General features: G+C 45.6%; 1 protein-coding gene and 1 long non-coding RNA gene across 2 annotated transcripts in view; one reads left to right on the top strand and one right to left on the bottom strand.

Moving 5' to 3' along the window:
• Positions 1–22,394, top strand: part of BCAT1 (branched chain amino acid transaminase 1) — a 67,157-nt gene that overhangs the window by 17,726 nt on the left and 27,037 nt on the right. The window contains exon 3 of the mRNA XM_040061182.1: positions 21,384–21,584. Within this exon, the coding sequence (XP_039917116.1) occupies positions 21,384–21,584 (201 nt within the window). The remainder of the gene's footprint in view (positions 1–21,383; positions 21,585–22,394) is intronic.
• LOC120751411 (uncharacterized) lies at positions 1,713–4,752 on the bottom strand. The gene is made up of 3 exons (XR_009207742.1): positions 4,617–4,752; positions 3,461–3,611; positions 1,713–2,901 (listed from the first exon to the last, which is right to left on the bottom strand). It is a non-coding gene; the product is annotated as an uncharacterized LOC120751411 (long non-coding RNA).

Raw genomic sequence — 22,394 nt, 5'->3', positions numbered from 1 at the left:
CCTAAGCAGTCCAAGATTGTTGGAATGCAGAAAACAGGGTATGGTTTTGGTTAAAGCTTACATAAAACATATTGTTTACAGTGGGTCATGTCCAGCGTTTGAATGCCAGATTAGCCCTCTGAAGACGTTTCTGTTCAGCAGTGCTGTGCTTTTTAGGTGGGGTGAGCTGCTTTGAGTTTTACTGCAGTTTCTGTCTGACTTTGAAAGGTGGAGTTAGAAAGTCCCTCTGCACTGGGAGGGAAGGCATGGATGTTACCTACAATTCTTGGCAGGCAGTGAGCCCCTCTGCTGACTGCTTGCTGTTCTCTATTCTCATGGGGTTCTTTAAAAGCAGCAGAATTGGCATTTTCTTCATCCTGAATGCTGCTGAGCAACTTGACTCAGTTCTGCAGTTACAAAAATCTAATCCTGGCAGCTCTGTGATTTACAAGGTGTTTAATGTATGGCATTTAGAGTTGCCAGGTGAGCAGTGTTCTTGGAACAGCTAAGAAACATTGAAGGAAATGGTGATTATGCTAGTTTCCTGCATTGTAGAAAGTGCCAGATCTCCAGGATTTATCTACCAAGCTCATTCCACGTGAGTGAAATCTGCCCTCCCTCAACTGTTGTATGCACTTAGAAATATATTTGTTTATTAAATAGCAGATGGTGATTCATGACCACACCTAAGTTGTAGTTTTTGTCTGTTGCCAGCATTGGATCTCTGTGAGGGAGATACTGCACCAGTAATGGAGAGTAATCCTTTGTACCACTGAATGTTTTTTGGGGAAGCTGAATCAAGAAATGCACATATCTGGTTTTGTTCTTATGCTTGCATCCAATAATACCACAAAATAGCCCGCAATTACGTCTAAGGCACTTAATTTTTATGACTAAAAATCTGGTATTTCCTTTAATGCATTCATTCTGCTCATTGTGCTGTCACAAGACAGAATGACTGTTGCTTGGAGAATGGAGCAGTCTGTTTCCATATGTAACTCTGATTTGGTTTCTTTTAATGTGTGAATTAGCTCTGACTTGGAATTCCTAATGCTTGATGTTAAGAAACTAAAGGCATCTGTGGTGCCTTTTATTTCTCTCATCTCCAGAAAGATGATTTAATGTAGCCTTTTGTCTTGGGAATTTGTTTTGTTTTCCCTTTGAGACTGATACATGGAGCACTTTAAAAAGGTATTATCTACTTCTATCGCGTTTCTCTGAGTTTCAGCGATCTGAAGCTCTGGAAAAATTGGCATCATAATGGTGCAAAGTTCAGTTCTTCTGTTTTACTTTTTAACGGTCTTTTTAGTGTGCCAAAGTGGTGCAGATTTTCTAGGGAATTTCTAGGGACGCTGTCCAGTTTGCTACACTAAAGCAGAACGGAGTAGCTGTAGCTTGCAAGTGGATCTGGATTTACTGGCTTATGTGGCAGAATGAGAAATGTTTAACTGGGGCTTCTGTGTCTCAGTGCCTGCTTGTGCCACTCTGAATATCTGAGAGTGCTCCCACAGAGTTTTCTGCAGACAGACCCAGTCCTCCAGGCTCTGAGCCAGTGGGATGTGAGCCCGTGGCAGACTGGAAGCTGCATGGGCAGGTTAGTGCAGTGCTGTGCTCCAAGTGGGGATCCCTGTGGGCATCTTGGGCTTGCTAGACCAAGTACAGTGCTCTGCTAATATGCTTGTGTGGCTTCCAGTTCCGAGCTGTCTCACCTCTAGCCAGGGGAGGTGCTGGGTATAAAAATGCATTTTTTGTGTGTTAAACCCCATTTTCGGGGGTTCAAACACTTTATGTGTTAAAACCCACTTGATGTGTGTTAAAACACATTTCTGGGGGTTAAACTACATTTTTTGTGTGGTAGAACACATTTTTTCTGTGCTTAAACACATTTATGGAGGTTAAAACCCATTTCGGGGGGGGGTTTAAAACCCATTTTTGGTGTGTCAAACCCAACTTTTCGAGGGCTACGACCCATTTTCTCCACAGCAGAACTCCATGAAAATCCCGTTTCTGAGGGAATTTAGCTGCCAGCTAGATCAGCCCTGAGCAAATCCTGGAATGTGGCACAGCCGCAGTGCCGCAGCCACACAGAGCTGCTGGCAAAGCTTCACCCGGGGCGCAGAAATCGCTATCAGGGGCAGCAGAGGAGGAACTGAGAAGAATTTAAACATTTTTTTCCAGCAGGAACAGCTCTGGGAGTTTCCCTGGGATTTACCAGACCACTCAAGGGTACTGTACCTGTTCCTCTTGGAGTTGGAGCTGGATCAGGATTTTTAGGGATTGAAGGGTGTTGATCCAGCTGGATTCTCCCATTGCCAGCTTGGGCTCATTCCTCTTTGATAGGGGATGAATGAACAGCATCAAACTTTATAGTTTCATTTTTTTTTTGAGCTGAAAAGACACTCAAACCCCAAGATTCTGCCCCAAATCGGAACTGCCCAGCTCCAGAAGGTTTTCCAAATATCTTGCCCTGATCCCATCCCTGCTGTGATCCCGTCCCTGCCATGATCCGTGCCCCGATCCCTTTCCTGCCCTGATCCCATCCCTGCCCGGATCCCGTCCCTGCCCTGATCTCTGCCCTGATCCCGTCCCTACCCTGATCCCCTTCCTGCCCTGATCCCGTCCCTACCCTGATCCCCTTCCTGCCCTGATCCCATTCCTGCAGTTTTCCCTGCAAAGAAGGGGAAGATGAACACCAAAAGTTCCCCAAAAGAAGCTGGGAATGTCCCCTCATGGCAATGTCAGTCTTGTGTCCTTGTCACTGGTTTTGGGTGGCAAAAACCTGAGCTTGGAGTTGTTTTTCTGGGATTCCTGCTTTGTCCTGCAGCGTTCTCCGAGTGTGGAAGAGGATGTAGGCCTGGGTCTTGCACACCTCCTCCACACTACACACATTCAGTTTGGAGTCATTGCAGTGCACCCAAAAACCTGGGAAAAAAGGGAAAGAAAGAGTTCTCAGCTGAGGCAGGATCCCTTTGGATTTTGGAACCGCTCAATTCGGCAGCCAAAAATCCCCTGGGGCCGGGCAATTTGTGCAGCCAGGAAGGCAGAGCCTGTCCTGATCCAGCTGCTGAGATCTCCCAGCCCCCTGCGGATGTTAGTCAGGAATAGTTTCTGTTCTTCCAGCCTCAAAACACTTTCTATTCATCTCCTCGGTCCTTAGGATTCGATCCTGAGCAAAGCCAGCTGCAGCAGCTCATCGGAGCAGCTCTGCCTGGCACAATGAAGAATTCACACCATTCCCAGGAAAACAAAAACCACCAACCAACCAACCGACCAACCAACCAAAAAACCCACACAAAAAATTACAAAAAAAATTTTAAAAATAGGAATACAGGGGTGGGGCGGGAGCGGGGGAAACAAACTACTAAAAGACATGGAGGGGGTCTCAAGGAATTGGAACCCTGGGGAGGGATCCCAAGGGAGGGAAAATCCTGAGGGAGCGAAGAAGATTGGGATGGGATTTGCCCGTTCCCAGCACACGCACCTCCCTCTGTGTTGTAGCAATAGGCTGTGCAGCGTCCTGAGCCAAAGCCCTTCCCGTGATGCATCGCCACAGCTGAGGGGTCACAGACAAAGGTCTCTGTGGCAAGGGAGGGCAGAGAGTCCCTGCAGCAGTAAGGTTCCACGTTTAATACCTGCTCAAAGAGAACACGGACCCCGATCTTCTCGCGGTGATTGCGCTCGGACCGCCTGCAAACACAAATCCCACGCTCGGTGCTGCTCAGGGCTGGGGGGGAACTGCTCAGCATCAATAAATCTTGGAGCTTCACCCCAAAATCCCCTGCAGACACCCCTCACACACACAGAGCTCCTACTGCTGCTTCCGTGCTTAGTTGTAGTTGGGGTCTCCTCCTGGCATTGATGATTTTAGTTTTATGTGGGGTCTCTCCTGCCACTGATAATTTTTATTTTAGGTGGGGTCTCCCCCTGCCATTAATGATTTTTGGTTTAGTTCGCATCTTCATCAATTCCTTCATTGATAATCTTTACTTTAAGTGAACTCTCCTTCTGCCACTGAGGGGTTTTGTTATAGATGAGCTCTCCTGGCATTGATGGGCTTTGTTTCAGGTGGGGTTTCCCTTTGCCATTAATAATTTTTCTTTTAGGTGGGGTCTCCCTCTGCCACTGATGGCTTTTGTTTTAGGTCAGGTCTCCTTCTGCCATTGATGATTTTTATTTCAGGTGGGGTCTCCCATTGATATTTTTTGTTTTAGGTGGAGTATTTCTGAGCCAGATTTTTCCTCTTACCACCTTTAAAATCCCCGGTTCTACCAATAACATCCCCCCCCTCCCACACCCAGTCTAACTACTTTAGACACCTGTTCTAATATTTTGAGCTTATTCAACAGGTAAAGAGCCAATACTGGCACTGAATTCTCTCCATATCCCATCTTCACCAAATCTTTCATCAGCTTATTAACTTCTCCTTCCAAGCTGCCTGCAAACTTGAGTAAAACCCAATGAAATTAAGGATTAATATACACAAAATATTCAGTTGTGGTAGAAAACCCCTGTTTGAGGGAGTTGCACAAATCTGATGGCTCAAAAGTCACACAGCTGCTTTTAGCAGCAATGGAGGGACGTTTAAGGCCCACTTTTGGCCACTATTTCCCCCAAAAATTCAGGGCCCAGTGCCTCACCTGAAGCGTTTAAGGTGCAACCGAAGGACCTGAGGTAGTCTGTAGATCAGCAACTCCTCTTTAGCTTCACTCAGAACAAGAGGTTTGGGATAAGTTTGCCTGCCAAAAACAAAACAACAAAAACAAAAACAAAACAACAAAAACAAAAAAATACCCCACCAAGGCAAAGATTATTAGGATCCCCAAAAAGAAAAACCAGCACAACAGGGTGAACTCTTTGTTTTTTCCCAGCACGGGGATGGCCACAGGAATAAACATTTCTGCATTCCTCCAGAACTTCTGTGGGATCCAAATTCTCCCTTCCCCTCATCACACAAAGATCTGTCACCTCTGAGCTGTTCCTTCTGGAAAAAACACCAGGAATATTGAGCCAAAGATATCCTCGGCTGCAGCAGTTCTAGCAGGTGAATCCCAGCCGACAAATATTCCGTATTTTATTCTCTCTGCTGTGCTGAAGAGCATTAAAAAAAACGCTCCCCGCAACAGCAAAGCTGGAAAAGAGGAAGAATTCCTCCCTACTCTTCCCAGGGATTCTTCTTCCCAGGAGAGGCTGGAGCAGAAGGGGACAGGTGGCTGTAAGAGCTCCCAATTAGGACTGTAGCTGTTAATTAGATTTGTGCCCCTCTCCTGCAACAGCTAGGACAGCAGTGCCCTGACTGCTCCTGGCACTTGGGGCCTTTTCCATGACTCTTTCCAGCTGGAAAATGCTTCCTGAGCCGTTCAGGATTCCTTAAAAGTCATTCGGAATTCCTTAAAAGTAATTTAAAACCCCCGAGCCATCTAGAATTCCTTGAAGGCCATTCAGAACTTCTGAGACCATCAGTATTCGTTGAAAGCCATTCAGAATTCCTTAGAAGTAATTCAGAATTCGTTAAAAGAAAAGCCACTTAAGAATTCCTGAGCCTTTTACAATCCCATAAAAGCCTTTTAGAATTCCTTGAAAGTCATTTAAAATCCCTGAGCCATGTAAGTGCCCAAACTGACATGGCAGGGCCAAAAAAAATGACACGGCACAGGCAAAAATGGCACATCAGAGACAAACAGTGACATGTGAGAGCCCAAAAATGACATTTTAGAGCCCAAAAATGGCATGACACAGCCAAGAACTGACACATCAGAGCCCAAAGGAGCCAAAGCCACCATCAGGAGGTGTCCCCTGAGTGTCCACTCCCCTGAGTGCTCTCTCCTCTGAGTGCCCGCTCCCCTGAGTGCTCTCTACCCAGAGTGCTCCCCCCTCCCCCCCGAGTGCCCTCTCCCTGGAGTGCCCTCTCCCTGGAGTGCACACTCCCCCGAGTGCCCTCTCCCTGGAGTGCACACTCCCCCGAGTGCACACTCCCCGGAGTGGACACTCCCCGGAGTGGACACTCCCCGGAGTGCACACTCCCCCGAGTGGACACTCCCCGGAGTGCACACTCCCCGGAGTGCACACTCCCCGGAGTGCACACTCCCCGGAGTGCACACTCCCCCGAGTGGACACTCCCCCGAGTGGACACTCCCCCGAGTGGACACTCCCCCGAGTGGACACTCCCCGGAGTGCACACTCCCCGGAGTGGACACTCCCCGGAGTGCACACTCCCCGGAGTGGACACTCCCCCGAGTGGACACTCCCCGGAGTGGACACTCCCCGGAGTGGACACTCCCCGGAGTGGACACTCCCCGGAGTGGACACTCCCCGGAGTGCGCACTCCCCGGAGTGCACACTCCCCGGAGTGCGCACTCCCCCGAGTGCACACTCCCCCGAGTGCACACTCCCCCAATGCACACTCCCCCGAGTGCCCACTCCCCCAATGCACACTCCCCCAGTGCACACTCCCCCGAGTGCACACTCCCCCAGTGCACACTCCCCCGAGTGCACACTCCCCCAATGCACACTCCCCCAGTGCACACTCCCCCCAGTGCACACTCCCCCGAGTGCGCACTCCCCCGAGTGCACACTCCCCCAGTGCACACTCCCCCAGTGCACACTCCCCCAATGCACACTCCCCCAGTGCACACTCCCCCCAGTGCACACTCCCCCGAGTGCACACTCCCCTGAGTGCACACTCCCCCAATGCACACTCCCCCGAGTGCCCACTCCCCCAATGCACACTCCCCCAAGTGCACATTCCCCCGAGTGCACACTCCCCCGAGTGCCCACTCCCCCAATGCACACTCCCCAGTGCACACTCCCCCGAGTGCCCACTCCCCCAATGCACACTCCCCTGAGTGCACACTCCCCCAATGCACATTCCCCCGAGTGCACACTCCCCCGAGTGCCCACTCCCCCAATGCACACTCCCCCAAGTGCACACTCCCCCGAGTGCACACTCCCCCGAATTCCTGCTCCCCCAGCCCAAGGGCCCGCTCCCTTCGTGAGTTAATGAGCCCGGGACCAGCAGCTGGATGCCGGAAGCGAGTGAGGACTCTCTGGCACTGCGTTTCCGGACTCCCGCCAGGGCCCCGGCCAGGACCGAGAGGAAGCGAAAGCTGACTGTGTGCGTGAGCCCCTGTGTCTCCAGGGCTCAGGGGCTACCCGTGAGCCAGGGGGAAGCCAAAGGGGGGGACACCTTCAGGGCTAGAGCAGGGAGGCCAGCCAGGAGCAGAGAAAAGCAGAAAAGGGGGGGGGGGTGTAGGGTAACTGTCAGCAAGGCATCAGTGGGAATGACATAGGTTACATACTAGGATAAGCCCCATCAAAGTGGCCACAGCCTGAGAGAGCAGGTTGTGGAAATACTTTGGGGAGTTCGTGGACGCAGGCTGGGGAAGTGGCAGGGTGCAGGCAGGCAAGTGTTGGACAAGTGGGTGGAGTAGGTGCCCAAACCCTAAGGGTGGGGGGCCAGCCTACCTTGGGGGTGCCCCAAATAGAAACGGGGCTCATGGCTAGAAGCCTAGGGACAGGTGGCCCAGGCTGCTTTGAGGATCCTGTGGGTGACACAGCTGTACTGGCTGAGGTGGGTGTGTGCAGTAGGTCATGGGGGTGCAGGCGGTGCCACTTAGGGAGATGGGACAGCATGGGAGGCTTCAAAGTAGGGAGGACACAGACACGTACACTGTGCAGGTGGGGATGGATTGTAGTTGTAGCTGGAATGCTACGGGGCAGGTGGCCCAGGGCACTAGGAGAATGGAGTGGGCCCCGGAGGTGCAGTGGCTGAGGCAACACACGGCACAGTAACTCAGCGGGTGCAGGGGGCAACATTTGGGAAGGTGTGAGAGCACAGGAGGCCTAGAAATAGGGCAGACAGACAAGGATGCACTGTGCAACCAGACACAGGCTGGGGCAGCAGCCAAAGCTTTAAGAGCGTGCTGAGGGGCTGCTTGCAGGCTGCTTGGGGACAAAGGAGCAAGCAAGATTTCAGACACACCTTCCAAGTTGGAGTAGGACCACGTGTAACACTGGAATTGACAAGGGGCACTTTTGAAGTAGCGTTGCCCTCAGTTAGAAATAGACAGGCCACCTATGAATGGCTGTATGACACTCAGTAAGAAAGGCAACACAGAAGTAAGGAAAATGAAGGGAGAAAGAAAGGACAAGGTCAAAAATAGCCCACACACAGTCCACTAGAGCAATTGCTGCAATCATGGGTCACCAAGGAGGCTGCTAGGGAACTTCCCAAGAAAAAGTGGGATTTGGGAGCTTTCCCCCACCCCCCACAATAACAAATGTTGGCAGGTTGTGTTTACCTGATGAAACAAAGGGAGCAAAAAGAGAGGAGGAGAAACACTTGGAAAACTTCCCCATCTGAAAACTGAATTAAACACAAAAACAAACAAACAAAAAACCCCCTTCATATTTCCCATTATTTTTAAGAAAATAACCCAGATGAACAGACAGCAGGTCTAATATTTAGATTTAAATGTGAAACGTGAACAGCCAAGCCCCAAAATTACAAAAACACACACCTGAGGTGCAACTGTAGGCTGAAAAGTGACTGTAAATAGTCCAACTAAGGCTCTCTTTTCCCACAGAATTCCAAGATCCATCTGATTTCAGATCCAGACTTTGTGGTTTTGGAGCTTTTCCAACTCCACATGGAATCTGGGATTTCACATTCCTCCCCTTGGGTGGCCCTGCAGGAACAAAGACCTCCAAGGCTGGCACCACCCCTGTGCCAACCTCAAGAAATTACATTTCTCGCGGATCTTTCACCCAAAAACCCCCATTCCCCTGAGGAAATGCAGCTACATTTGTCCAAAAAGAGAATTTGTCTCCCCAGCTCCAACTTCTGCTGCCACAGCTCTTGGAAACTATTCCCAATCCCAGGTGATGCCTGCAGAAACCTGGAGCACGGGTTTTGGGTTGGCTGCCAGATGTGGCACTCAGGGACATTCCTGGGAGTTAAAATTGAGATTTTCCTGGATCTGCAGCAGGATTTTGTGTATTTTGGTTAATCTTTTGCTGCCATTCAGCATCACCTGAGCGGCCTGGCTGCAGTTCCAAGGAATTCAAGGAATATTCTCATTTTCTTGATGTGGGAGTTGACTTCCAGCAGAATTCCTGGCAGGGAGGACACCCCAGAACAAAGAAGGAGCCTCATCCCAACCCTGCAGCAGCCAAATTAAAATCAAACAGCACCAAAAATCCCAAATGCTGCCGCATCCAAGGAAAAGCTGAATACCCCAGGAACCTCACAGTGCTGGGAAAGGCAAATTCAAGAAATTCCTTCCCTATCAGGGCAAATTTGAGCTCAAGTCGCTTGGAGAGGCCACTGACACCTTTAATTTGACTTTTCATCTTCTCTCTTTCCCAGAACCTGCTTTGCTCCAGAATGAATCCATCAAGCACACACATTTCTAATTCTTTCTGGAATATCAACTTTTCCCTGGCTGAGCTCATTTTCCTCTCCCAGGATCTCAATTTATCCCGTTGTATTGTGGTTAATTGGATTATTGGCAGCCTCAAAAATTCCCTCCCCAAGCCATTCCTAAGAAATCCTTCCAGACACTGCTACGTTTAGGGAAGCAAAACCAAACCTTTTTTTTGTTAGCACTGTTGCAAACTGCCTGATCTCAAAACCAAACAAACAAACAAACCACCACCCCCCCCCAAAAAAAAAACCCAAAAACAACCCCCAGAATATGACCCCAAAATTATATTTAATTGTTCAAAAAGACATTTCTTTTAGGCTCAGAAAGCAACATCTTGAGCAGAATATGGGAAATGGGAATTTTTCTATTACACAATCCAAGTTTTTTTACTTGCTGTGCTCACTTTTGCCCAAGGACAGGAGGTTAAATTTTCCATTATGTTATTTGTTTCTTGCGTTGCTGTAATGTTTTTGAGCCCAAACTGTGAATTAGCTGATGCTGTGCTAAGTATTGTACAAATCTGAACATAAAGATTATTTCCACTCTACATATATAAAACCCTAACCAAAATCTCTTGACAATTTTTTTCTGCAGAATCTAAAGCTCTAGGGTTTTTTGCACTGGAAGAAACTGAAATTCTTTCTCCAGTGCAGGTTCAGATTTCCATTTGTGGTTCAAATTGAGAGATTGCCAGTGAAAGTTTTACATTAGTGTGAGCCATAACCATTTTTATATTAAATGGTAAATAGAGTGGGATATGGGATTCCTGACTCTGGGAGTTGGGAGAGAGGAAAATCCATTTTGAGGAAATGGTTGGTTTTAAGCTTTCTTTTAGAAAACTATTTTGTATATGAAAAGTTTGGTGACAGTAATGAACAACAAACAGTTCTCTGATTTTTTAAATGAAACATGAAAATTAATTTTTACCAAAATTTCTTGTTTCCTATCCAATGCAAAGATGAAAATATATAAAATACAGATTAGTCTAATTTTTGAAACATCGTCCTAGGGTCTAAACTAATTGGCTTTCTCACATTAGCACAGCAGGGTTAAAGTGCCACTTTTTGAAGAGTTTGGGAAGTACCAAGCAGTTTTCCTCTGTTTTCATTTTATAGGAGCAGTAGATGAAGTTACTGACATGCTCAGAGCATACAGATCAAGGGAACACGAAAGTATTTTTGGCATGAGGAAATAAAATATAGTTACCACATCACCTACAAGGCTAATAAATAGAAAGCAATTTCCATGATTTATATATTTTTAAATCTGTATTATTTCCTCCCCAGCTTGTCCTCAATTTGTTGTTTTCTACTGACATCCAGAAATTATTTACCTGCCAAAGCATTTGTGCACTCAGTGAGGCTTTTTGTCATACTGCAGCTATTGATTCTTCAGGGGTTTTGAGTGTTAGGTGGGGTAGAAGAATACCCTGAACTGCCATTTTAAATTCTATATTAGACTCCATTTTAAATTTGCTTGATGAGATAGAACATTTCCTTTATATTAAATTGTATGGGGAAAGATTTATTACAGAAATCTAATGATATCTTGGTGTTGTGATGAGCAGTAGCTCCCCAGAATGTGTGCATAGAAAATCTGCTCTTATATAAACTGCCTTGAAGCAGTAAAAGAGAAACAACCAATTGGATTTGCGTGTGTCTAATGGGATACAATAAGGATCTCCAAATATTTTTTGTCTTGCCTTAGGCCATCCAGTCCATTCTCCACTGAAAGTGGGGCTCTCACCAGCACCAGAGCAGACCCTCTGTGGCTTTGCTGAATGCAGTGCTGCTCCCTTAAAGAATTCTTCTTTTCCTGTGTCCAGTCTGATCCTCTTAAGCTAATTCTTGTCAGTTACCATTTGGTAGGTCATCTCTGGATCACCTCCCTGGAAGTACAGCTGTAGCCACTGTGAGGTCAGGGATGCCAAGCTTAGAGGCCAGTCCTGTTATTGTCATAACAATATTTAGCACGTGTGGGCTGGGCACTGCCTTAGAAAAGGTTATTCTGATTTTATCTTGATTTCAGCTGAATCTGTTTATGTTAGCGGTAACATCAGCTGAATCTGTTTATGTTTTTGTCAGTGGTAACAAAACCGCTTGCTTTTTGTGATGTGTTGAATAAAAAATGATTTTATGGGTAATAATACTGTTAAATCACTGTACTTTCATATCACCTGGTTATGCCTCCTTGCAGGTGTGTATATGCTGCAGAATTATTTCAGGTGATTTACAATCAAATCCATTCCCTCATCTTTACCTGCCAAGAGGGAAACTAGTTCCAGGATAAAGAGTGCTGAGTGCTTTCTGTGATAATTCTGCACCCACATGGGAATGGCACAAACTCTTTCGAGTATTACTCTTAATAGGTGGACCACACTGACACATATCTGCTGTTCTCATTCCGGTTATTAGGAAAGAATTTGGGATCTGTGGCAGCTCCTTTCAGTTTCAGCTTGATGGTGAGTGGTTCTGTGTTTCTCTTCAAGTGGGTAATATTCTTCAAATAGTTGCAGGCTTTCAGCAAATAGATTTTCTAAGCTGTGATAGAGGAACGGATTGTCCCACTATCTGAAGCTGAAGGATTTGCAAATAAAGCTAATTGTCTTCTTCAAGTAACAAGAGCTTTTAGCCAAGATAAAAGGAAACTGCTAAAAAAACAGCCAGGGGCAGTTTGGCTGAGTTGATTTATAGCACAAGAAAGTGATGCTTTATCACTTTTTTTTTCAATAGGAGCTTAAGATGTGTCTGTAAAAGCACAGAAATTTCACTGGAATTTTGGAGATCGCATTTAGCTTGTATCATTTTCTGGATTGGTTTTTCCCCAAGTAAAGAATTGCTTTTGAAATGCAAAGCTTAGCACCAGTCAGTGATCAAAATAAACTTATGAACTGACTCCAAAACTTAAAAAAATTCATAGTGTCCATACCTGTTTCCAAGATTTCTTAAATCTTAGTGTCATTTTGATATCATGTCCTCAGTTTTGATAGTGCATGTTTTCTTTGCTGAACACACTTGAATGGAAGATATAATTTAGGAGGAGAATTAAGTTGGAATTTTTTTTTTCCCTGTAGGATTCTCTTGGCCTTCCCCTTGCTTTTCAAAGGATATCCTAACTTTCCATGAATTAACAGCCTAGAGGGTTGGAAGGGGTTTATGTTAATCCCGTATTTATTCCCTGTTTCTAAGAAAGTACTGAGTGGAATGGAATGGCAAGCTGTGGCAGTTTCATTGGCACATCGGACACTGAATTTCGTGGCAATATTTAAGTTTACTTCTGTCTACTGGTGTGAAAAGGAGATGGAATCTAAGAAAGAGTCAGGTGTGGTTAACTGCATGTTTGAAATGGTTCCCATAACCTCTCTATAGTGTAGAGACTATACCATGAAAGCATTTTATATTTCCAAAAGGTTTTGAACGCCTGCATTCCATGAATCCACTTCCCTGCATGTCTGCAAGCTTATTAAAATCAGGGTAAGAAGATTTAATTGCAGCTGCTCAGGACTTGGACATAGGAGATTATGATTCTATTCTTGGCTATTCCACACAACATGTTTGTGACTGGCCAGGCTACTTAGGCAAAATAATTCCAACTTCTTTGTCTGAAATTTAGGTTTGCAGTTCGTTTCTTCGTTGAGCATGGCTACTTCTTCTAGAAAAGGTTAGATGCAAAAATCTCTTTTTTTTGTCTCAGTTGCTTCATGTGAAATACAAATGATGCTTTCTAAACCAGGAGACAGTGGGGTCTTGAATCTTCATGCAAAGATGTGTTGTTGGTGAAATGTCAGGGACCTCTCTGTTCCAGTCTTGTGTCACAGGCCAGCGTGAGCCCTCAGCTTGTGTTAGACTCAAACCTTCTCCCAGGCAAACTCTTTCTAAAAATGGAGCTCTGTGTTTATGCTACTCCGCAGAAATACAGTGGTTGAGAGGCAAGGAGCAGCACAGCATCAGGAATTGCATTAACCAAGCTGTCAGATCTTTGAGAAGAAGCAGTCTGTGTCCATACTGAATCATATGAATTAGGTAACTAACCAGTGTCTCCCATTAGTGAAGAGTGGTCCTAGATCTGTTTTTATGGAAGTGTTTGCATACAAGCAATGTATGAGAGGACTTTCTGCTATTACAGAATTGCAGTCTGTGTTTCCCTAAATGGAATTGCTTCTTTCCAATCTGTGAAATCCCAGGTGTATCTGCACTGCAAATGGGAAGTGCGGTTGCATGGCCAAAGAGGATTTTTAGAGTTGACTTGCCCAAAAGCTGGGGCAGCAGTGTGTTTCACACCAGTGCAATGACTGCATTTAAGCCTGCTCACACTTGCTGATCACCCCACTTAGCTGTTACCAAACAGAAGTGATTAATGGGACCAAAATACAGCATGTCTGGTTTTATTCCAATGTTTAATAGTCTTATCAGCGTCTTCGTGGTTTGAATTACATGGAGAGAATTCATATTTGGAATGTTTTAGAGAATTTTTTTGACAGAAGAGGTACTAGGTGACTGAATTTTGTAGATCTGAAAATACAAATAACTGGAGTAGAGGAGGTAGACTTAAAGTCAAGTAGGTTCTTTTCTCAAGATGTCCTTTATATCAGGTGGAAGGTTTCCTTAGGATCTGTAGGAACCCCATTCAGGCATCTTTCTTAACCTTAAAAGCACATCTTTTGAAATGTGTCAGTGGAGAACAGACTGATGAGTAATGGAGAAAAAAAGCCCCAAACCTAACAATTATAAATCCAAGTAATTTTCCTGATGCAGAAGAAATGGATGGGGCTGTAAAAATTGGAGTAGTTCTGCCTGCCTTATGATCCAGATTCCTGCAAAGCTGGAAGAAAGGGTCTTGATTAACTTAAATGGTCTCTGGATCAAATCAGTGGGAAGTTATGCAGGCAGCATTTCAGCAACATGGAAAAACTCTTAAAATTTAGCTAGTGCTATTGAAATGAATAATGTGCTTTTGGGGCAAAATAAATGTCTTTTATGCTTTCTCTAGCCTGACTGTAGCTTTCCAACATCTTTATTTCCTTTCTGTTGTGTTTTGAGGGCTTTAGAATATATTTTCAGCTGTGCTTCTGCCCTTGGTGCCCTTTTCATTCCTTTAGGCAAGAGGTTTATGTCATTTCCAACCACTTCTCTGTTTTCTTGTCAGAGCAGGTTTACTTGCCTACCTACTGCTCCAGATCAAACATTCCTGCTCCAGAGTTGGAGCCTCTGTCAGATCAGGGGAAAGGTTAAAGAAGCCAGCAGTAGGTTGTGCTGCCCTCCTTTTCTTGCAGAGTGTAGCAGAATTTCATTCTTTGATGAGAAATACTTGAGAAGTATGTATGATGAGTAGTGGAGGTTAGATGCCTTGCAGAGGATGGACTAGACATAGTCCTTCCAGCCGTATTTTCTGCTGTCTCCATGACTGTCTCACAACTGATTCAGAGCCTTGACTCTCCTTTGCTTTGTCATTTGTTTTGTGGTTTATTACCCAATGTACAGCCAACCTGATGCAATGATTCCAGGACTCAGTCCAGTTACATGTGCTAACATATTCTCAGATAGAGTTTCAAGGAAGCTTTATGTTGAAAAGTTTCTGATATTTTTGTTATTTAGCCTGGGATTGCAGAAGATTAATTTTTTTTTTATTTTTATTGTAGTAGTAGTAGTAAAAATTGGGTGTATTTCCTCCTCAAATCTCATTATATCTTGATAAACTTTCCATTCTCAAGCCTCAGGCTCTGTTGTAAATTTAAAGTAGTATAGATGGTAAAGGGATTATAGGATAGCTTACATGAACATTACAAGCTGGTAATGCATTTCTAGGAATTTATTTGACTCACTCTTGTTTTGAGTTGATAGAATTCTGTGTTTATGTTATTTCCACTGTAGAATTTATTACTGTGATCAGGGCCATACAGGGCTTGGCTCTGTACAGAAAGTGATGGTCTCTGCCCCAAGAACTAGCAGTCTTCTCCACAGAAGATGGTGATGGGAAAAGAAACAGGGAAATGAATGTGGGATCTCCCAGCGCCTGCGACGAGCAGAAGGACTTTGTGGTGGGTGAGGGGGCTGGCACAAGCCTGGTTCTGTGGTGCTTTTTGGCCATCTGTGGGGCTTTCTCACCCACCATTGTTCCTGAATTGGCCCAGGCTGGCAGTGGTTGTGCCTCTTGACTGCCATGGGGCTGTGGGAGAGCCACGCTGGGCTGTTTGTGCCTGCTGTTCATGTCCTGAGCAGTACTGGATCCTGTCTGGCCCCGGGCTGGGGGAGAGGCTGCTGCTCTTGGCTGCCAAAGAGCCCTGGGACAGCCCTGGTGCTGCCTGGCTGGCAGGATCTTGGCACTCTGAGCTGGCACAGGGCTGGAGGTCCTGTGGTGTTTGTCAGGCACTTTGTGTGGGTGTTGTGTGCACTGCTGCCTGGGTGCAGCAGACTTGGTCTGTCCCAGGGTGACTGGGAGGGTTGGGCACCAGGGAGCCGTGGCACAGCCTGGATGTTGCTGACTGGAGGTGCTGGGGCTGGCAAGCTCTGAGCTGTCAGTGGAGTCTGCAAGAAAAGGCACAGCAGCAGTTCCCAGATGGGGAAGCAGATGAGTTGCTGCTTATGAGGGTGAAGTGACAAAGGACAGCAAGTGATGGCCTGGCAGAGGCTTAGTTCTTAGTCTTTCCTCCCTAAGCCCCTGCAGGGAGATGGAGCTCCCATGCAGAGCACTGGATTGCAGCTTTGGCACTAACCCCTCTTCCTCCCTGTGCTCCCTGCCTGCTGGGCAAAGGCACATTGCAGCATGGCAGCAGATCTGCAGATCATCAAACTGCCTGAGCTTGGCCAGCCTCCATGATGGGGGTCTGCTGGAGAAGGAGGGGAAAGTGTTGATCCCCAGCTGCCCCAGCATCAGGCAGATCCAGGCAGTCCCTCCTCCTGTGTCTGCCCTGTTCCCAGCTTCCCCATGAAGCTGAGGACAGGTCATGGGACAGAAGGTGACCAGGTCTGCCAGGCATCCCTAGGCTGGTGCTGTGCTTGTGCCTGATGTCTCATGAGAGCAGCAGTGCACAGAGCATGTGGGCTGGTTTGGGATGGGATCAAGTCAGCTCTGAATTTGTGGCCAAAACAGTGTGGGTGACACATCACTGTTGGAGCCACAGCTGAGCAGCGAGTGCACAGTGCCGAGGCTTTTCTGCTCCTCACCCTAGCACCAGTGAGCAGGCTGGGGGGTACAGGATGCTGGGCAGGGGACACAGCCAGGACAGCTGAGCCTGCTGGGGACAGCCCACTCTTCATGTCTGCTCAGCAACACAGCTGTGAGCTCCTGCTCCTCCTGCACTGCTGAGGCATCAGGTGGCTGGTAGTGAGCCCTCGTGGTCTTTTGCATCACTTGTTTGGTTTTGTTTTCCTTATTCATAGGATCATCAAGGTTGTAAGAGACTTCAAGATCATCAAATCCATCTGTCAATCCAACACTGTCACTGTACCATATCACCCAGATATTAAACTGTCTTAACCCATGAGGTTTGGTCCTATTGGTCTGCTGGGCTGTGGTATCCTAAAACCAAGATCCATTCAATGTCCCATGAGCATTTCCCATACCAGTGACATGAGGACCTGCACGAGCTTGGTTCCCACCCCTGCCCTGTCAAGCTGTCAGCCACAACTCACAACCATCTCAGGTAGTGCCCCAGGTGTGGGGAAGAGTGGCTGGAAATCTGAGTGCTGGAAAAGATGAGGGTGCCACAGCCAAAAGGACTGAAAGGCTGAAATTCTCCTCCTTGGAGCCTGTTTCAATACCATTCTATATAGACCCAAACTCATTCTCTCCAACTCTGCTCAGCTATGCTTTGTTACCTTCCCCCATTATAGTAACTCCTTGTGCTTTTTATAATCTGTCTCCTTCTCAGAATTTGTTCCACTGCTGTTCACAAGTGCAAGGGCAAAAGAAGTTACTTGATTTTGCCTGTGCTTCTGTGTTTGTTATTGCCTGAGAAGTCCCTGATCTTTCCTAGGATATGCTTACAAATTCAGCATAAGATAAAAAATTATTGCAGTTGTTTGTGATCTTGAATTAATCACCTAGACTGGAAGTCAGGGAGGTTATTTTATCAGAGATTACAGTCAGTCTCACTTGGGTGCATATTAATGTTTTGAGGATCTCTGCTGAAACTTGCTGCTGTTGTTGGGTAACCTGTGAACTGTTTTATAGCTGGGGCTGCCAGGTCTGTTTTTACTCACTTAAGTGGTAGAAATGCCTGGCCTAGCACAGTGTTTAGAAAAATTTGGGAATATCAAATGAGCTAGACCTGTTACAGCTGCCCAACTTACTGCTTATGGTCTAGGATTTTCAGTGCAGTGAAAATAACTGCAGCCAAGGATTATTTGGCAAGACATTGACAAAACTTGCTAGAAAGAGTAGGACAGAATATGCACTTGCCATCTGCACGTACCTGAGACAGCTGTCTAGGGCAAGAAAGGTAGGAATGCAGCAATGAGAGTACAGCTCTGGCCAGGGGCTGCTGTCAGCTCCAAAACCACTTAAAACTCTCGCAAAGGTCGGGGAGGACAAACATTAAACTGACAGCTCGGCCAGAGGCACCAGGATGTCTTGTCACAGCTTTGATTAGAATTGACGGTCCAGCACTTCACCTTTAATTTGACCCAGCTCATAATTGGGAAGATCCGCTGATGGATTTTATTTCCGAGAGGTCGCAATATATCTTCTTTACTTGGACTGGGGAAAGCTTTGCCCTGGAAGAAACTGCATTGGAATTAACGGGCATTTTCAGATGAGAGGCTTCTGAAAAAATGTTTCTTTGGGTCAGTGGCCCTTCCTAGGTGTAATGTTGTTGTATAAGCCCTGAAAATTGACAGTATCCAGCTGGTTTCTCTACCACTTCCTTTTGCCTACCACAGGCAGGGCAATCTGATGCTTCCTATTCCTTGCTGGAGTATTCTGGGCTGGGATGTCAGCAGGTACATCATTTACATTGCTTTCTGCTGTGACATGGAAGTTTTGCAGCCCTGGGACTATATCATTTTACTTTAGGCAACGGGAGCCAAATAGGTGCACTCAGTAGATCATGTGCCACATCCACTTCTTTTTTTTAATCTCCCTTATCCTTTTTTTTTTTTTTTTTCATTTACTAGTTTTCCTTCCAGTTTAATGGTTTTATTAGGCAACAGTCAGGAGGTGCTTGAGAGCATGTTGGGTAAACAAGGCAAACAAAACACAAGCCTAGCTGAAAATTCCCCTTTGTGTTGGCAGTACAAACAGTGGAGATCTGGATGGGTGCTAATGCCAGTCCCTAATGCATCCTTAACATGCTGCTTTTAGGGCTTGGGGAATGCTGGCAAAGGAAGAAAGGAAATTGCTGTTTATGAAGGTCATAGCAGGGTAGCACTGTGATAATCTTTCAATGAGTGGTATTAACAGAATGGGCATTGATACGTAATCAGTACCCTGGCATTTGTCACCAAGAGTCCCAAGAAAGGATATTAAGAAAATAATGGCCAAACAAGTGGATTTCCAGAGAGCTTCACAGGATTGTAAGAAGGAGAAATAATTGCCTTTTTGCCCATTGAATGATTGTTGCCCTGCTGCTCTGTGCAGTTCAGCCTGTCTCTAAGGTCTTACCCAGGGTGTTCCTACTGTTGTTTGAAAGAATTGTTATGGGTCAAGTGCTGGACCTGACACTGTTGACTCAGGTGTTGGCACAATGTCTGAAGGAAAACTGGTTTCCCCAAATTCTGAAGGAGGTGAGAAAGAGCAAATGGGATGCCTGGTCAGATTGTGCAGTTCCAGAAAGCTCTGTGGTCTGGGAATTGTCTGCTTCTTTTCTGGTTAAGGGTCGTAGTTTCCTACCTCTCTAGGCTTTTTCTGCCTTCAAGGGACAAACTGAAATGCAGTGAGTGTGTTTTGTCTCTGGTGGCTGCAGCTTGCTGCTCCCTCTACACATGCTTGTGGGTTTATGAGAAGAGCCAGGTTAAAATTCTTTTCCATCCTTAAAGAAAAGATATTTGTTAACCCCAGCAAACTTAACAAACTGTTTTGAAGTGATGCCTTTCAAGTAGTTGTGCTGCCACCACTGAGGAAGCAGCAAACTGGAGTCATAAAAGCAGCAATCAGCACGCTGATGGGAGTTCTGGGAGAAGAGGCTTCATATGATGATTATGGTCCCCAGGCCAGTTTATTGTAAAGATAATTACCCTCATGAAAGCGACCTGAGATGCAGAAGCCTGGAGTCCAGGGAAAGGAGTTGGTACCACTGGAAGAGGGAGTTCTTTAGAAGCTTTAGTGATTCTTTGCAGAGATAAACCCAGAGATACTGTTCTGTTCTACATACTCACTTAAGCCCCACTGACATCCCTGTTCCCATCTAATTGTTTTCTTGAGCTGAGTCTTGCACTGTGGATAATTGCAAACACTCCTCTGTGGCTTTCAATTTCATCCACGTCTTCTGTGATGCCTTTTTTTTCTTCCTAAATAGTGATCAGAGTGATAAGAGGTTACCAGGTAAAATTAGTTTCAGGACATCATTAGGTGGTGCTTTTCCTGTTGGAGCATTCACTGTCAAAAGAACAAAGGGAAGAGTTAAGGAGAGCAATTGTTGTTTTATCAGATTATGTATTAATTCAACCAGACTAATGCACTGTAATATCTAGACAAGCCTTATAACTGGAGATAGTTGAAACAAGCTTTTAGCTACTCATGTGCTCCTGCTGTAAGTTAATTTCACATCTAAGACATTAAGCAAAAAAAAAACCAGCAACAAAAAAACCCCCGACCAAAACTAAACCATGGTAACTAATCAATAAGAAACAGGTCTTTGTTCATTTAAGACATCTTGAAAATTAGTTTGTTTACAGAGGTGGGGATACACATATTCTTTTTTTCAAAAGCTTGGGACTGATTGTGTCTCATTTTGCAAAAGTAGTGCAGGGGATGAGAAGTCCAGGACACTGATACCTCTTGCACAGACACTTTTTTAGAGCATTTGCAAATCATTTGGTCGGTATTCTGGACTTCCCCTGTTCCAGTCTTTTCCGTATGCACCCAACAGAGAGGAGCAGGATTTCACTTGAGGGTCTATCATAAAGGACAGTGCTTTCTGAATTATGTTAGGCAGGAAAATAAGTCTTTGAATACGGTTCTTTGAATTCTCCCTTGCCTCTGAGCAGCACAGTTCAGTGCTCAGATGCCATAGGAAGAGAAGGGAGTGGGTGAATCAAGGCTCTGCCTACTTTGTAGCCCTCTCTAGTTGTTCAGCCCCTACCTGTGAATATAAGGGGAGTGACATGCCAGAGATCTGCATTCCTTATTTCCCTGCCGTTCTTCGGGATGATTCACACCACAGGAGCTACCATAAAGAAAATTAACTCTGTCCCAGCCAAAACCAGTAGAAAACCCTGTGGCACATGTCTACAGCTAGTCGTGGCTGATAAGTCTCCACAGTCCCTCATGCAGGGAACCATTTAACCTTCTTTGCTAATGGGATCTTTCTAGGATAATAACTTTGTGAATGAGCACGTTATTGTGGCATAAGTAACTTGCTGACTGCTGCCTCTGATCTCTCACGTTGGTTTTATGTACTAAAGGAAAATCAGTGTAACATCTGCTTAGCTGTGATGATGATTAATTTCTGATGATCAGCTTATATTATATGAGGTACAGCAATTGGGTGTTTCTGGATCTTGTACGGGGGTGTTAACCTAAGTGTTCAAGAGATTTCATGTGCTAATTTTCTGGTTTTGTACCTTGTACTACTTCTTTAATTTAATTCTTAAACAGAATTTCAAAATGCGCTACTCCTTGTATAACAGCACTGTGTATGTTTTTGTGCACTTTATGAATATTTTGCCAGCAACTTAGAGGTTAGTGCCTTTAACTATCATGTCATTAAATATCCCTACAGAGAAAATACTAAGGCTTGTCTTTGTTCGCTGATGCAGAATAATTTTAAATCAGTCTGACTTCATTATTTTGATACACTGCATTTTTGTTTCCGTGTTCCTTCAGGCTTCTGACTTGATTATCACCCCAGCTACGACGTTCAAGGAAAAACCAGACCCCACTGGTTTGGTGTTTGGAACTGTGTTCACTGATAATATGCTGACAATTGAATGGTCCTTGGCTTCAGGATGGGAGAAACCCTATATTAAGCCACTGGAGAACCTCTCATTACATCCAGCCTCCTCAGCCCTGCATTATGCTGTAGAAGTGAGTAGTGAATTCATTTGTAAACCACCATTTTGTTCTATTAGCTCTGGAAGCCGCAGCTTTGTAATACAAGGACTATTACTGCCTTAAGTTCATTAGGATTGAGTTACATCTTGTTTTGTTAACTGGTGTCCTTCCAGAATAATTGCATTATTTACAACAGGGTCATGTGTAACAGAAGCAACTGTGGCCTTAGGGATTCCAGCACACTTAAAGTCCTAGCCTAGGGAAGGTGAGCTCTTTCTTGTGTGGTGATAAATTTATTTGAGAAACCATTCTTGTTCACTGGCAGTGGGTTGGTCCAGTTACAGCCTCAGATGTGGTAGTGCAGGGCTGTGTAAGACGGTGAGATTCTCAGAGTACCTTTAATTTGGGGACCGAACGTGTACTTTGTAAAAGTTCCTTGAGGCTGGTTTAAAGGTTGATCACTTGGATTGCAGGACAGCATAGACAGGTGCTTGTTGGAAGCTCTGCACAAGTCCCTCGAGCTCAGAACTAGATCTGATGCACTCAGCGTGTTCAAGTGTGTTTAAGGAGAGAACATACAGCAAGGAACTTTGGGAAGTGGAATGTTAAGTTGGAAACCAGCGTGGTTAAAGTTTCCATGCTTAGCTGATTGCTGCCTAAAGCTGCCTTTTGTGCCTTCAGAGCAGCTTTGGCTGTACTCTCACCTGTGTGGGAAGCCCAGCAGGGCACAGACCCCGAAATGGAAGCCCACTTCTGGGTAGGTGGGAGTGTCTCCACTGAAGTGTGTGGAGTTGCTTGTGCTGCATTTATTATTTCTTATATTTTTCTTTTTTTTTTTTTTTT

The sequence above is a fragment of the Hirundo rustica genome, chromosome 4, assembly GCF_015227805.2.
Source record: "Hirundo rustica isolate bHirRus1 chromosome 4, bHirRus1.pri.v3, whole genome shotgun sequence".
NCBI classification, from domain to species: Eukaryota; Metazoa; Chordata; class Aves; order Passeriformes; family Hirundinidae; genus Hirundo; species Hirundo rustica.
Note: the sequence above shows the minus strand (reverse complement) of the source record. Positions and strands in the feature narration are given on the sequence as shown.